Raw genomic sequence first — 15,502 nt, forward strand, 5'->3', positions numbered from 1 at the left:
CCTAGAACTAGTGATTAAAACTGCTTTAGTTTTAGGTGAAAAGGTTTTGGTTTTGATTGGTCAACATAACTGAGCCAGATTTATGATTTGTTATGAGTGAATGAATGTCATCCCTCACAGGACTGTAGGACTATTACTCCTTGTGAGCTTACCCATGTTTTCATCACAGTATTACAGTGTCGACATGCATGTGAGTGAAGCTGAAATATATGATATCCAACCTAACGGCGACAACATCAATGTTTAAAGATTCAACAATGTGAGTAAAGTAAGACAATTAAGGGGCAATTCATCAGCCAGACTGGCAGCAGCAGAGCCGTAATAACAGAGGTGGTGCCAGGAGCAAGCTGGGAGGAGGTGGCAGCCCATTAACTACCACCAGGAGCAATAATGACATGGTAGAGTTAAGACAGAACAAAGCACAGGGCTGTAGCTGATTTTACACACGGCTGAGTAATATCATGATTTAAGTAGTATGTGCTGGTCTGGGCTGTACGTGTATACTACAGTGTGCCTCCAGCTGATTAAAGAAAAAAGGCCACAATGAACTGAATAGAAATAAATAGAGTTAAGTAAATCTAGCACTGACATGGAAAATGTCAGTGTTTCAAAAGATGCTTTTATTTTGATAAGCAAGCTCTGGAGCAATGATCAGCTGTTTAAATCTGTAAGTTTATCATTCATGAACATTAATGATCCAATAAACTCTCAATAGGAAACAATGTCTTTATACTCGTGCCATGGCTGTAAAAGAAATGAGTCACTTGAGACACTTTAGTTAACACTTTGTTTTACTGGTCTGTAAATTCCCAATAATTTTCTGGATGGTTTTATGGAAAGAATTTTATAATTTGTCACTAATTATATGTACAGTAAAATGGAGACAGTGTTGAATCAGTACTTTTCCAGTGTATTAATTCTGATGAATTGCTATGGTAATATAATGTATAGTGTATTCATAGATGCACAGCATGTCAAATGAACACACAGAATGTTTAGTTTGTCTATGAGCAAGTATATATCACATATATGAAGAGTAAAGTTTCCAATAAATGGATTACAAAAAAAATATTTGCTGACGTTTTAGTCCATCAGCTCTTTTAAGGAATCTCATTGCATCAACAAAAGGCTTTCAAACTCCTCATCACTTAATAAACAAATAACTTTGTCTCAGTATAGTATAGTAATAGTACCAAATTACATGGAACTGATAAAGACAAGAACATGACAACATGACATCAATTAGGTGAGAGCAGGGGAGAAAATTTTAATTAAAAAAAAAAAACAACTAAAAGTAATGGATTTATTAAAGAGACATTAAATAGAAACCCCGATACTATTAGTTTAAACAAATCCAAAAATCTATGATCAATAAAGGTATATATCTGTGCTAGAAAAACAGTAATGCACCATGCAGCTACCGGTGAGCAAGACTTCATTTAGACAGCTGTTGAACACTGGTTGTACTGGGCAGATCCCAGTTCTAACTGTATGTTTGTCTGTGGATACAAAGAAGACCTTTGAAGTAAATGAGTGTCCTCAATAAATCAAGTTATAATATAGGACAGATGTTTTTGCATCATCACTGAAAACACAGTTGTTGTTCAGAAGACATTAAATTCCAGCAGGTATTGCAGCAGATGACCAGCAGTGGTTATTATGGTAAAATATAGCCTCCCTTTGTCCCACATACATACTCCCCCCCCCACCACATTGCAGGGGTTTGCTCAAGGCTTCACATAAATTATAGTGACAAGCCCCTGTCTAGATGTTCCCTCTGTCTCTCCTAGTACCCCCCCCAACCTCCCCTCCTGTTTTATAACACTCCTCTTTTATAACACTATATTTTTTTCCCTCTACCATGGATACACACCGGCATGCTGCTGTGCTCCTATCAGACAATTTACATCTGTGACCAACTCAAACACTTTTCCTCCATCACCAGGAGAGACTTTACAGCTACAAACACTGCTGTTGCCAGGCTGAATCCCCAGAGAAGCAGCATTTCATGTTAACAGGAATGAATTAAAGTAATTCACCATGTCATGGCTGAAACTAATCATTATTTTCGCTATCAATGCATCTGCCGATTATTTTCTCAATTCTGTGAAATGTTTTTTTTAATCGTAGTTTCCCAGAGTTCCAAGGAGATGTTGTCATGTGTCTTTTTTGGTCTAATAAACAGTCCAAAACCCAAACATTTTCATTTTACAGCAGATTTTCACATTGGAGAAGCTGAAACCAGCATTTTTGGGCACTGTTACTTTTAAAAAATGTTGAGTATTAAGATAACTTTTCTGACAGTCTACTAGTTGATTAATTGTTGCCACTCTGTCTGAGATTATAGACACTGACAGTGATATAGAGGAAGTGTTTAGTGCTCTGGCTTTGATAGGTTTATAGTGTAATAAACAACAATAAAAATATGTGGTGAAGTCAGTTGCTGTCTGTGCCACATAGTTTCTTCACAGTGAGCTAATGAAGTTTAAGGTCTTGCTTCAGTGCTTCTTTGCAGCCCAGCAGGCAAATAAGAGGAGTGTATAGCACAGATTAATAATGTATAGAGACTCTGTCCACTCAAACACTACAGGTCACAGTTTAATCTGGTGAAAAACAACTTGCAGAAACAAATACAGAACTTGTTGTACACAGCCTCTGAGAGTATACACTATGTTTGTGTATCTAGATACATTACATCCAGTCTGGTTACAATACGTAGTATAGTACAGTCAAAGGAAAGTTTCCCTGATGTGATGGAAAATTAAACAGATCAGATTTTGTATCTCTGCTGTGTCATATCTGCTTCTCCTGAAGTGATGGTGCCACTGAATGTGCAGTCTACAGATTCTGTACACATTTACAGTGCTCTATACAACAAGACATGGAACAGTTGTTGAGCACTTGGGTTGAAGAGATCATGTTGATTTATGTCTCAGCTACCTTAGTTTATCTGGTTTATCCGGTGCAGCCCTCGTCATTTATTAAACTATATAAAATATTAAAATTAAAGTACAACTGCATCTCATTATACATTAGCTGTAAATATAACTAATAACTATACAAAGATACTGTTATATTTGTTATGTTTGAGGCTCACCATCTGAACATAACGCTGACTAACTTCCTCTGACAGATCTGTGCTGTATTTCCTGTGCATTTAAACCATGAACAGACTGAGTGGTCAAAACAACTCAGAAGTAGAGAACTGGCCAACAGAACTCCTTTAATAATTAAATGAGCTTTCATAGTTCCTAAGCCTGCTTCTGTTTTTCCTGTTTTTACAACCTCTTAAAATCTCATTTCAACAGTTTGGCTTTTTTATAGTTAAATCCATTCAATCGATTATTTCTTTTTTCCAGTTCAAAATGTATTCATGTTTCCTAAATTTGTACCTTTCTTATTCAAGACAGCTCACTGAGGAAATCTTTCTAAATTTGGTTAAAATGACATTTTCTTAAAATCCAACGGAGCACATTTAATGTGTAATGTTTTATTTTATGTCTTAAACTCTGTATGTACTGTACCAGTCAAAAGTTTGGACATACCTTCTCGTTCAGTGTTTTTTTATTTATTTATTTATTTTTTTCTACATTGTAGGTTAATCCTGAAGACCTCAAAACTGTGGAGGAACATAATGGAATTATGTAGTAAACAAAAGTGTTATTTTAGATACTTCAGAGTAACCACTTCTTGCTTTGATTACAGCTCTGCACACTCTTGGCATTCTCTCAGTCAGATTCATGGGGTAGTCACCTGGAATGGTTTTCCATATGTGTTCCTTCATAGTTTTGATGTCTTAAACATTAATAATCTACTCTCCATATACTGTACTGTTCCTTTGTCATGGTGAGTTTATGTATATTAGGTAGAGCTGAATGAACTCTTTGGGTTTGTTCCCTCTCTCTGAACTTTGAATTTTTATTTCTATGTCATTTGTTTAATTTTCATCTTGCGTAGATACATTAAACTAAACTTGTTCACTGTTATGTAAATGACACACTTAAACTGCAGCTGTTCACCTTCACCAAGTCGGCAGTGCTTTATGTCTCAGTGGTCACAAGAGGGCACTAAACCATTCCCCAAAGAAGAAGACATCATTCCCATACAGTCACTTTTCCTTGACTAAATGTGACACATATGTGAGACAGTTGTGCTGTCATATGATAACAGGCAGTGTTGCTGTGCAATAGTTTTTTTTTTCCTTGCCTCCGGGCTCCCAGGGCAGTTGCTGTCGTTGGAATAGACAGATGTTGCAGCTGCTTTCACGAGGGGTATATCGCCAGAGGTGTGTTTGTGTTTTTGTGCGTGTGTGTAAAACAATAGGATTGTGTGTCAGTTTCTTCCAGACATTAACATACTATGCTGGTTTCTCGAGGACAAAATCAGTGTGTGAATGCTGCTGCAGGAGCATTGTTAGTCCTCACATTAACACTGTCACTGCTGCTCATTTGACAGGCCTCAAGGTCTAACCTATTAACTACTGTGTATTTAGACAATACAGTGTATTATGCTTGGAGGTATGCTGTGATATTAGCACTAACTATCTCGCTTACCCACACAGCACAACACACCTTTTGCCTCTTGAGGATAAACCACATTTACTTTACATTATTTTACGTCATTTTTAGGTGAGTATCAGCCAGCTGTTGCTTCTGAGAGGGTAATCCACCATGATGAACAATCTGTGGCCTTGACTTTTTATTACACTTGTGTCAAATTATTGTGAAGTAAAGTAGTTGCAAGCAGGAGCTATTTTCACTCCAGCATCTGAGAATTTCATCCGTCAGGAAAACGTCGCTCTGACGGACTGTGACAAACCACAAGTAAACATTGTTGTCAAATAAAATGAATAATGTGAATATGGTTTTGCATTAAAAAGTTGCTGCTCAGTCGATTTTTAGACTCAAACAATCCAACAGTCCCAGCAACTGCATTAACTCTTTGCAGTGAAATCTTAGCTCGGCTTAAGAAATAGTCTTAAATATTTAGCTTTTAGTTGCTGCAATTATGTCATGTTGTGATCTGCCGTCTGTAACTGTTCTTGTCATATTATTCTGACAAAATGGCTCTAAACAATCTCACCTCAGGGTCCATTTAGTTGCTGTTTAATAGATTTTATCCTTGTCAGTGTTTTTCCAGTTTTTCTGAGCCCTTAACAACTTCTTCTGGCTTAAAAGTTGAACTTCAAAGTTGATTCTTGACCTTTGAAACAACAGCTGACAGAACAATCTCACCTCAAGGTTAAATTAATTATTATTATTTTTTATCATCTAAATTGTTTTTCCTGATTGGTTGACCATGACATCGGCATAATGTCATTAATTTTGTGCCTAAATTTATGCATGTTAACCATTGAACTGTTGATGACCTGTTTCAGAACCTCTTCAGCCTAATAAAGTTTGGGAGTTATATTCCAGTTTTTGCATAATCTCTGCTTTTTTTTGTCAAAAATATAGCTGATGACTGAACATGTACACTGTGATAACATGTGAAACATTAGTAGCTATGTCACTGCTAACTCCTTCACCCTCTCTCTCTGTCTTCTCTTTAAACCCACTCCCCTGTTGCTATACCCCTACTTTGACATCCGCTCCCCCTCCCTTCCCCGGCTGTAGGTCGAGAGAAGAGAAAGGGTCCCATGATCTCTGCCGGTGATGCCGAGTTCCCACGGGATTACCACACCCTGGCCGCTGGTGGTGGGGCCCGCGGGGCCCGGCGGTTCCCCGACAACACCAACGGGGGGTTCACGTCGTCTTCGCTGGACCGTCGCCACAACGCCGTGGCCGCCAAGAGCCTGGAGGCCCTGAACAGCATACACAAGGCGGACATCGAACGCCAGCGGGATGCCCTCATGGATCTCCAGAAAAACAAGTACTCCAACAGCCCCGGCAGCATGTCGCAGGGCTCGGCTGCTGCGGGCCGACAGGTATCTTCACCGCGCACCTTAAAACACCTAATTAGCTCACATCCACAAACAAAATAACAAAGACTGCTGTTATGTTTTGCCGTGGTAACACAAGTATTATTATAACTGCATCAGTGGGGGTCACTAAAATCTTTGTAAATGCTGCATATAATTAACAACACATCTCACACACACAATTAATTTCCATAAAAATAGACCAAGGTTGGATCATTCCTCCTGAGCACCAGTAGATATAAAGGACTCTCCTGCACCATACAGCATCTTAATCATGCCAAACATGACTGTTTACCTCGGTAGGCCTGAAGCAGATGCTCATAATCAAACATCAGCCACAGTTTATCCAATGTTTCCTTTATACCACGTCAGGATATACAGCGAACGCAGCACACAGTCCTCTGAGAATACCACACACACTGAGAATTATCAAAGGAGCCGGTATGAGGGAAATTGTACTCAGTAAATGTGTCTGTGTGAAGCAGCAGGATGCAGGATAATAACGCTATAAAGCAGTTAGGTACACATGCTGAAACAAACAATACATACTGAATGTGTAAGATAAAAACTACAACCAAGAAAATGGTAAAACTTGACTTGTCTTTTTTATTGGAGTATTTCCAGTGTTATTCCTCAGGACTTTCAGGATTTAAAGAGATGAGATTATTGGCCTAATTTGCAGCAGCTCCACCAAGAAGCTGTTGCTGTTGGTCCTGCTTCGTTGTCTGTGCAGATACGTTTCCATCCATGTTTTTAGGCACATTTTAACACCCTAAATTGATAAGTTTGTGTCCTATGGTAGAAGAAGATGACTTCAGCAGATTTTGTTACATGCATGTGCAGTTGAACTTTTTGAGTGATTATGCAGAAAATTTGAAGTTAGTGACTTTTGTGGATTTTCTGTTTCGGGTCACTGAGGAAATGGACAATATCGGTCTTTGTGCAGTCATCTGCTGAACGTATTTTAACTTGTCCAACACCTGCCCTGTTCATCCTGGTGTGGCCCCTCAGACTGCCACCTCTTCCCCAAGATGAAGAAGGAACTCAGCGGTTGCCATTTTTATAGCGGTGATGACATCATCGCTGTTGTGGACTATGTTCTCAGACCGTGCTGACTTGCCATTTTCAATAACTCAAAACAGAAAAAACCCCAAAAGTTATTAACTGCAGAATCACTCAAAGAGTTAAACTATACATGTAAGTAACATTAGCTGTTTAACACACCTCCTTCTACCTTAGGACAAAAACTTATCACAACTTGAATCACCAGGGTGCCTGATGTTAAAAACACCACAGAGCTGGGATTGGGTAATTGACAAATGGCAAGAGATCATATGAATCTGTTTACATACAGTTTGCTGTCTCAGGCCAATTGAGGGCAATGCAATAAATCAGTGATTAATGAAATCAGAATCAAACTTAATGTTTGTTTTCCCATCGTCTCCTGAAATACTGCACTTCTCATATATTCCGAGATTGTCACTCACTATAGTATTTTAATGCAGATCCAGATCCACATTTCTATACAATAACAAATCTAGAGGAGAGTGCAGCCTTGGGGGTGTTACGAGCTCTCTGAGTGCTTTCAATTTCCACATGTGAACATTTTCTTCCTGGGAGATAATAAGAGCACATTGGTGAGCTAGGAAACCCACACAAGCGCATTATGTGGCGAGATGTCTCTGGGGCTTTAGACACACACAGAGTGGAGGCATTTTTATGACCAGCATGCTGGGTCAGTAATGGCCACTTTTTTAGCAGTTATTATCTGAGAGAGTGAGCAATAGAATATGGAGAAAAGCATTTAAGTGAGACAGTGAGAAAATGTCAGAATGTGAAATATTAGACTCTCCGCTCCATCAAATCTCTTTACCCTCTGTCTCTGTCGGCTTCATCTTCTCCCTTTCATTCTGCCATCAGTCACCACGTGCTCTGACTTGATACCTGTGACAGAGGGTCCATACAGAACAGCCCGCCTCAGCTTTTCTCTGTTGACTTTAAAGGAATCAGTCAACACACAGGATGCTTATTTGCTTTCTTCTCCAGGGTGAGATCTGTGCTTTAAGTACACAGCTGGAGTCAGGATGTTTTTAGCCTGGCTTAGCATAAAGACAGGAGGCAGGAGATAAAAGCTAGACTGACACTGTCCATAACCTCTACAGCTCGCTAATTAACACACACTGACATCTTGTTTGTTTACCTGCTCAGGACCTCTGTGCAGTGTCTCAGGCTGTCACTTGGGTTGTTAGATGCAGTTAGCACAGGTTTTGCACAGGCACAGCCTAATAATGAGAATGAATTGCTCCTCTTCATCATTCGATGTGATGCCAACCTCACGTTAACGTTTATCAGGTTGGGAGGTGGGGTTATTTTCTCTGTATCTCAGGTGTCTGTCATGTTAAAGTCATTTGCAATCAACAAAGACACAGTAACCTTTCTTAGGATGTTATGTTTGTCAAAGAAATAAACTCAGTGAAGAACTGTCATATCTGTTAAATTGACCTACAACAACATGTATATCTGCATTAATCTCATCAGACACTGAAAAATGACCATTAATTGTGTTTCCAACCCAGGAACTAGGTTAGCATGATGGTACTACACCTGGCAAGCACATGCAGAGCATTGGTTAATCTTCCTTTTTTTAAAAAAAAAAAAAAAAAAAAAAAAAAGTTTTGTAAAACAGTGATGTCTTCAAATACCTTTTTTTGTCCAAACAAAAATGTATCAAAAATATTCACTTCAGTATCACATAAGACACACAAATTTGGAAAAACTCACAAATGAATGTGAAAAATGACTTTCATTAATTAATCCAAATAAGTGCTGAAGTGCTTTTTCTGTCAATCTACTAACCAGTTAATCAATGATTTTTTTCAGATGTAGTTCAGGCTGTGTGTTGAAGTTGCATTACATTCAGTCATGCTACAATCACTGGCACATTCATCGGCTGCTTAGCCACCAGCTGACCAGTGACAACAAATCATATTCCTGCAGGTGTAGAGGAAAGCCTTTATGACCTGACGACTTTACTGCCACCACTCCCACCACGGGTTGGTTTCAACTCCGTGCCGTAAATGCTAAGCTAGGTTAACCACAGCCTGACTCCAGCTCAGAACTTAACACACAGATACAAGATTAATATCGATCTTCTCCTCTAATTCTCAGAAAGACAGGAAAGAAGTGTATTTCCCAGAATGTTGAACTATAACTTTAAGTCTGCTCTCTCTCTCTTCTGTCTTTTCCCTCCCCCCGAGCCTCAGTCGGCTTCTGTCCATCACGTCTTCTCCTCATCTCACCCGTCCAACTCCTCCTTCCTCTCCACCCACTCTTTGCTCTCCATGCCTTTTGTCTAATTACCCAAACCACACCATCTATCTCCTGGTGGAAAAGGTGGACTGAGACAGGGAGGGAAAGAGAGAGAGAGAGAGAGAGAGAGAGAGAGGGAGGGAGGGACAGAGAAAGAGAGAGAGAGAGAGAGAGAGGGAGGCAGGGACAGAGAGAGAGAGAGAGAGTTGGACAAACAGGTGGAGTCTGCTGTCGTCATGGCAACCCACCGTTTCCCATATAAGGCAACTGAGTGATATCATATGGTTGGCAATGCCTGGGCTTTGCAAGGAGGCACACGCTGTACTGAGTGAGAGGCAACAACAGCGGGAGAGAGAACGAGCGACAGAGAGAGAGTGAAGGAAGGAGGGAGGGTTTTTTTTATCATTTATGTCAGGGATGAGAGGCGTGAGAGAGTGACACACACACACAGAGAGAGAGGGAGGACAGGAGGAGGAGGAGGAGGGGCAAGAAGGGATGCTAACTGCCTCTTAGGCGCTACTACGGGTACCAGCGAGGGGGGACTCTGGCGGATCCTCGGGGCGCGGGAAAGACACAGAGCCGCAGTGAAAAAAAAAAAAAAATGGAGAGGGGGGAGGAGGAAGAGGGAGGCGTGTGGAGCGGGAGGATGCACCAGGCGGCCGACGTGCTCATTAAGTAGCAACGGTAACTCTCTCTAACCCTGTCCTTGCATCCTCAGCTGAGACATTTCGGCATTCCTCTGTGGTGCTGCCATGACTGTGTGTGACGCTGTGCTGCTGCGTGAATGATGATGGAGTGATGTAAAGTACAGGAGTGTGTGTGTGTGTGTGTGTTTGTGTCTGCATCTTCATCATCTTAATGTATGTGGATGTGTGTGTGGATATGTGTGTGTGTGTGTGTGTGGGGTACAGGTGATGTAAAGATAGTCACACCTGATGAGTACACAACTCATCTCCTCCTCCCTTTCTGTTTAATGTGTGTGTGTGTGTGTGTGTGTGTGTGTGTGTGTGTTGTAGGGGAGGATCCATTTGTTTCCAAGCAGTCAGGTGTTGGCCAGGTGTGTCTGTGCTGCCGCAGCAGTGTGTGTTCATATATGTTTGTGAATGCATGCCTGCGAGGGTGCAAGCGTACGACAGTGTGTATGAAGTGAGTGCACATGTGTTGGTGTGTATGTTTGGGCTGGAGAGGAAGCAAGGAAGACTGAGTGAGTGAGTGAGTGGGGTGAAAAAAAAAAAAAGAGGGTGGGTACAAAAATGGCTACTTGGCATGCAGGTCAGGCATTCATGTCTCTCTGCTCATCCCTCTCTTGCTGTTTCTCTTTTTCTTTTCTCCCTCTCTCCTTCCCCATCTTTCTCCCCTCTCATCTCTCTAAGCACTGTCTGTCTCAGTGCATATGTGCGCCTTGGGATTTCAGCTCAAGTGATTGAGAAATATTGCAGGCAGTAATCACTGAGTCACGGTGCATAGGGGGCCTGTTTGTGTTAGATGAGACAGGTTTTATGTTCCAAAAAATGTCCGCTTGTTGGTGCATTAAATTATCTGTGGAGTGACTTGGCGGTAATTTTTGCCATTCAATTTAAGGTGAATAAAGCATGGGAGCGGGTGATTACTCCGTGCACAGCTCTGTGTGAGTGGTAAGATACAGTATATTAGGGATTATAACACAATGGGTGCTTGACTTCACAATTATCAGCTGTTTGTTTCTGTCACAGTAATTCTGACAAGAACCTGTGAGGAGGGTGATAATATTAATGCCTGTTTCCCAGATGTCAGTTTGTAATTATGAAACCACGGCACAGAGGTGCTTCAAAGTTGAGAAGATGAAGGTGAAAGACATTGTTTGCTCTTTATCTTGATTAATGATCCCTGACAGTGTCATTATTCTTTTGCACAAAAAAAGGCAAGTAAAAAGTAAACTGGTGAGAAATGAATGTAGAACATTTAATAATCGCAAACTTTTGATTACAGGAGGGCAAATAATGAGTTGTTCAGTCAAGTGTCAAGTTTTCCATCAAAATCATTCACAATATGTACAGAAAGATGTACAGATGTGACTGTGGTGTTGTTTTATCAGTCTATGCCAGATCAAGAGAGCAGCGGCATGTAAATTACGGACAGAAGGGCAACACAAAAATACAGTCCAGACTGTAAAGGCCTTCACACTGGGAACATGATGAGTACACAACGCAAAATCTTGAAATACTCGCCTGTACTTCTGGACATATTTTTAGGATGTCACTGGGAGAGTTTGAGGTCCTGCTGAAGATGCTACTGCTGCATCTGAGGAGGGAGAGGGCCAACTACTGGGATCCTTTGTCAGGCTATGTGATTGGTTGATGCAAAATTTCAGAAAAAAATCAACCTCCTCCTGACAAAAATGAATAATTCTGCTGCTTTTTTGCTGCGTAATATTTGCGTTCTGTGTGAAAGTACTTACGATGAAAAGAACAGTTGGGGAAAAAAAATTATTGACATGTTAATTAATTGCCCAAAAAAACCCTGCCTCCGGTCTGAGACCTACAGACATTTTATTTTGAGCTTCAGCACATTCAATTTGAAATCAGTCTCAGCTTTATCTTGAGTGGGTTTACATCAATATTGAAACAACTGTGTGTGAGATACAGCCCTTTAGAGACAAACAGACAGGTGACCAAGGAAAAACCAATATAAAGCTGCAAGAACAGCTTCAGTTCTCCTTGGTATTGATTAGATATAGACCAATATGTTTTTTAAGGGCCGATACTGATACTGATTATTAGTAGTCAAGGAGGCCGATAACTGATATTTGGAGCCGTTATTCATTTGCAGTAAAAGTGTGTGTAACCAATCAGATGGTGCTGTGGGTGGGACAATGCTGGAGACAGAATAGTGACTGCAGACAGAGAGGCGCGGCTGCATCAGAGCCAAAATAGCCCAGTTTTAAATTGATCTCTTATCGGCCGTTGGATTAAAAAAGGCCGATGCCGATTTGCGTCAAAATGCCGAATATCGGCGCAGATAATCAGTCTATCCCTAGTATTGATTCTCTACTACCATTCCCCACCACCATTCTCCCAGAAGATATTCCCTCAACTGCGGTTTTGAGATAGTGGGGGACAACGCTGTCTAACATGTCTGTCCAAAGTCTCCCATAGGTGTTCAGCTGGGTTGAGATATGGTGACTGTGCACAAAAGAGCTCAGATGTGGCTCAGAGTTGATTGAGAGGGAGAAAGCTGTGACCATGCGAGTGAAGAAGATAATGAGTCTAAAAAATAAAAGCAAGAATCTATCAGAGAGTAGATCAGAAGCAGGTGCTCACAGGAAAAACCACCAAGCTGAGCTGGGAGAACGAGAAGCACAGGTCTTGTGGATAACCAGAAAATCATTTGCATGGTAAAGAAAATCTGTTTTTGTCTGCACAGCGAGTCAAGAATACTCTCCAGGATGTAGATGGACATGTTACCTTATCAACAATCAAGAGAGGACTTCACGACAACAACCTCAGAGGGATTCAACACATGATGCAAACAGGTTGCAGTTCACAAAAAGAAACAGGTTGAGCTTCTATGGACTGATGAAGCTAAAATCAACCTCAATCAAAATGATGGAAAGAGGAAAGTGTGGGGAAAAAAAACGAGAAAACAGCTCATGACCCGAAGCCGCCACCTCCCTCATCTGTCAAACATGGATGCTGGTTCTGCAGCGCACTGGCATTTATTGATGATTTCACTGCTGATGGAAGCAACAGGATGAATGCAGAGGTAAACAGGAGCATTCTGTGCTCAGATTCAGCTGAATGCATCAAAACACACTGGACGGCATTTCATCATTCAGCAGGAGAAGGATCCTAAACATACGGCCAAAACAAACATAGAGCTTTTCAAGGTGAAGGGGTAGCAGTAATATCCTCAACTGGCCGAGTCAGTCATTCCACTTCATTCCAGTTCCTGAAGACCAGCCTAAAGCCAGAGAGACTCCCCAACAAGCAAGAGCTGAAGATGGCTGCCCTGAAGACCTATGAGAGCGTCATCAGGGAGGATACAAAGTGCCTGCTCACATCTGAGGATCGAATGACTGCAAATTAAAGAAACAGCTAATATGATGATTTTGTTTGACTGATCTGTCCCTAAACGTTGGCCACTGTGTGTGTTATAAGGGCTGTATCTCCCCCACAGTTCTTTCAGTACTGATGTAAACTCAAGTTAAGGCTGAGATTTGGCACTTTAATGTAGTTAGTTTAATGTAAAGCTCAGTGCCCTGAGAGGAGAAAATGTGAAAACCGTCCAAATACTTACAGCCTGAACTGTCATGACTATATAAAGAGTAATTATGTTTAAAGACAGTGTTGGTTAAAGAGATGGAGACACTGATGGAGAGAGAGTCCTCATTTGGCTTTATCAACAGACTGACAGTTTTCATTACATTTGTCGTCCACTCCTGACATTAAACCCTTGAATGCTGCTGTCTATGAGGTTTTCCATTCTACTCAGAATTCAAACAAAAATAAAAAGAAATAAAGGCCTCAATAGAGTTCCTCCTTATTGTATTAGTAGCCTGATAGTGTGATGGATTCTATTCAGGTTAAGGAAAGTTGGAAGGAAACTATTAAAGATGTGTAAAGGTTTATTTTTCAAAGTAAAGTTGTTCTTATCTTGGCTAATATTTGTTCTGGCTGCTGTGTAGATGAAGGTTTGTTTGTTTATAAGGATGCAGAATGAATTGTACTTTCTCCGGCTGAATGCTTGACATTTTCATCTTCCTTTACTTTATGAAAGCTGGAAAGAGAAATGTAAATAATCTTTTCAGTCTGCTTCTTCATTTGTTGTACGTAGGCTTATTATGATTTATCCTTGTGTGGATGTTTTACGTTAAGTCAGACTATAGAAAAACAGGGAGTTGTAGACTGAGGTGACAATTTGCAAGATTTAAGTGGCTGATAAAACTGCATGTGGTTCCCTAATCTAAGAGATAAGTGAAGGTTAGATGCCATCCTGAATAGCTGCTGAAGTCAACATTACTATTATGCAAAATATGAAACACTGGGATCGAAAAGCCGAAAAATATAAATGCCTGGGATGCAGAATCTGGCGGTGTAGACTTTATGTGCTGGATTAAATGTGAGAGGAGAGGCCTAATTGTTTTGTTTGGTTGCAGTGCAGCTGAAGCTAACTGAGGCTGGGTGGCATTAAATCAGGTATGATTGTGCTGTTTTGGTCACCAGGCTTGGACACGGGCCTAGAAGCCACACTGAGCTCTGAAATCTGGGTCACAGCAGCCTACAGGCCTGTCGAGGTCTTTCTCTCCTGAAGTCTGTTTCTTCTGTCCTCCTTCCTCCTCTCCATATTCAGCGTAAAGTGAGATGAATTTCAAAAAGTTGCAACTGAGACTTCGGGAGCTCTCTAAGAGAAAATACTGGGGATCCAGGCAGCTCCCAGAACAGCTGCTCAAACATGAATTAAATTCCACCTACACCTTAGTTTAATTAAGAGAATTTGTTTTTTCTAAAGCTCACAGCATATGTGATGGAGTTTAGACACAGACAACATTAACACACCTGAGCTGAATTTAAAATCACATTAAAACTACTCCAAAGGTGCAAGTCAGTGTTTGAATTAATGTGCTGTCAAATCTGCACTCTCGCTCATTTCTGCTAAAATAGCTGCAAATAGTTTGTTGTGACAGTAGATTTAGTGTTGAGAGTGAATAAGGCAGCATACAGATGTTAAACAGTTCTTTGGGAACAGTCAGGACGAGAGTATTCTGTCAACATTTTGAGTTTCATATGATAAATGTTTTTAGTTACTGTAAAGAAAAGTTTGGAGGGTAAGTGACGTTTAACTGAAGCTTTCCATAGAAAGAGTCAAAGTTGAATTATTCCCTTTAAGTCTGGTGAGCCAGTCAGTCAAAGTGGTTAGAGAACTTAAACTCTTTCTCCTTTCACTCTTCTGTCAAAACATCAGGAGGTCGTTAAAAGTCTGAAAAGGCACTGAATTCAGTTCCCTTAACAAAACAGGCCTTAGATGCTACTGAATAGTCTTTTGCATCTCTTTATTGGGGTTTTGAGGCTCTGTGGTTGTTTCAAGTTTTTTGTGTGATTTTGTGCCTCTTTATGCTGGTTTTGCATTCAATATCATATTGTGTCTCTTTGTGGTTATTTCTGACTCTTTTGTGATGGTTTTGTCTCTTTCTTGTCATGTTGAGTTTCTTTGAGGTGATTCTGGGTCTCTTTGTGGTCATTACAAGTTTTTGTGGTGGTTTGAGTCTCTTTTTTGTTGATTTTCTGTCCCTTTATG

The 15,502-nt window shown here is 40.6% G+C and overlaps 1 protein-coding gene across 1 annotated transcript in view; it reads left to right on the forward strand.

Annotated features, from left to right (window-relative positions):
• The window catches only part of LOC108892027 (SRC kinase signaling inhibitor 1-like), an 80,495-nt gene that overhangs the window by 13,235 nt on the left and 51,758 nt on the right, over window positions 1-15,502 (forward strand). The window contains 1 exon segment of the mRNA XM_051066322.1: window positions 5,616-5,926. Coding sequence (XP_050922279.1) covers window positions 5,639-5,926 — 288 coding nt within the window. The 5' untranslated portion in view covers window positions 5,616-5,638.

The sequence above is a fragment of the Lates calcarifer genome, linkage group LG23, assembly GCF_001640805.2.
Source record: "Lates calcarifer isolate ASB-BC8 linkage group LG23, TLL_Latcal_v3, whole genome shotgun sequence".
Taxonomy (NCBI): Eukaryota; Metazoa; Chordata; class Actinopteri; family Centropomidae; genus Lates; species Lates calcarifer.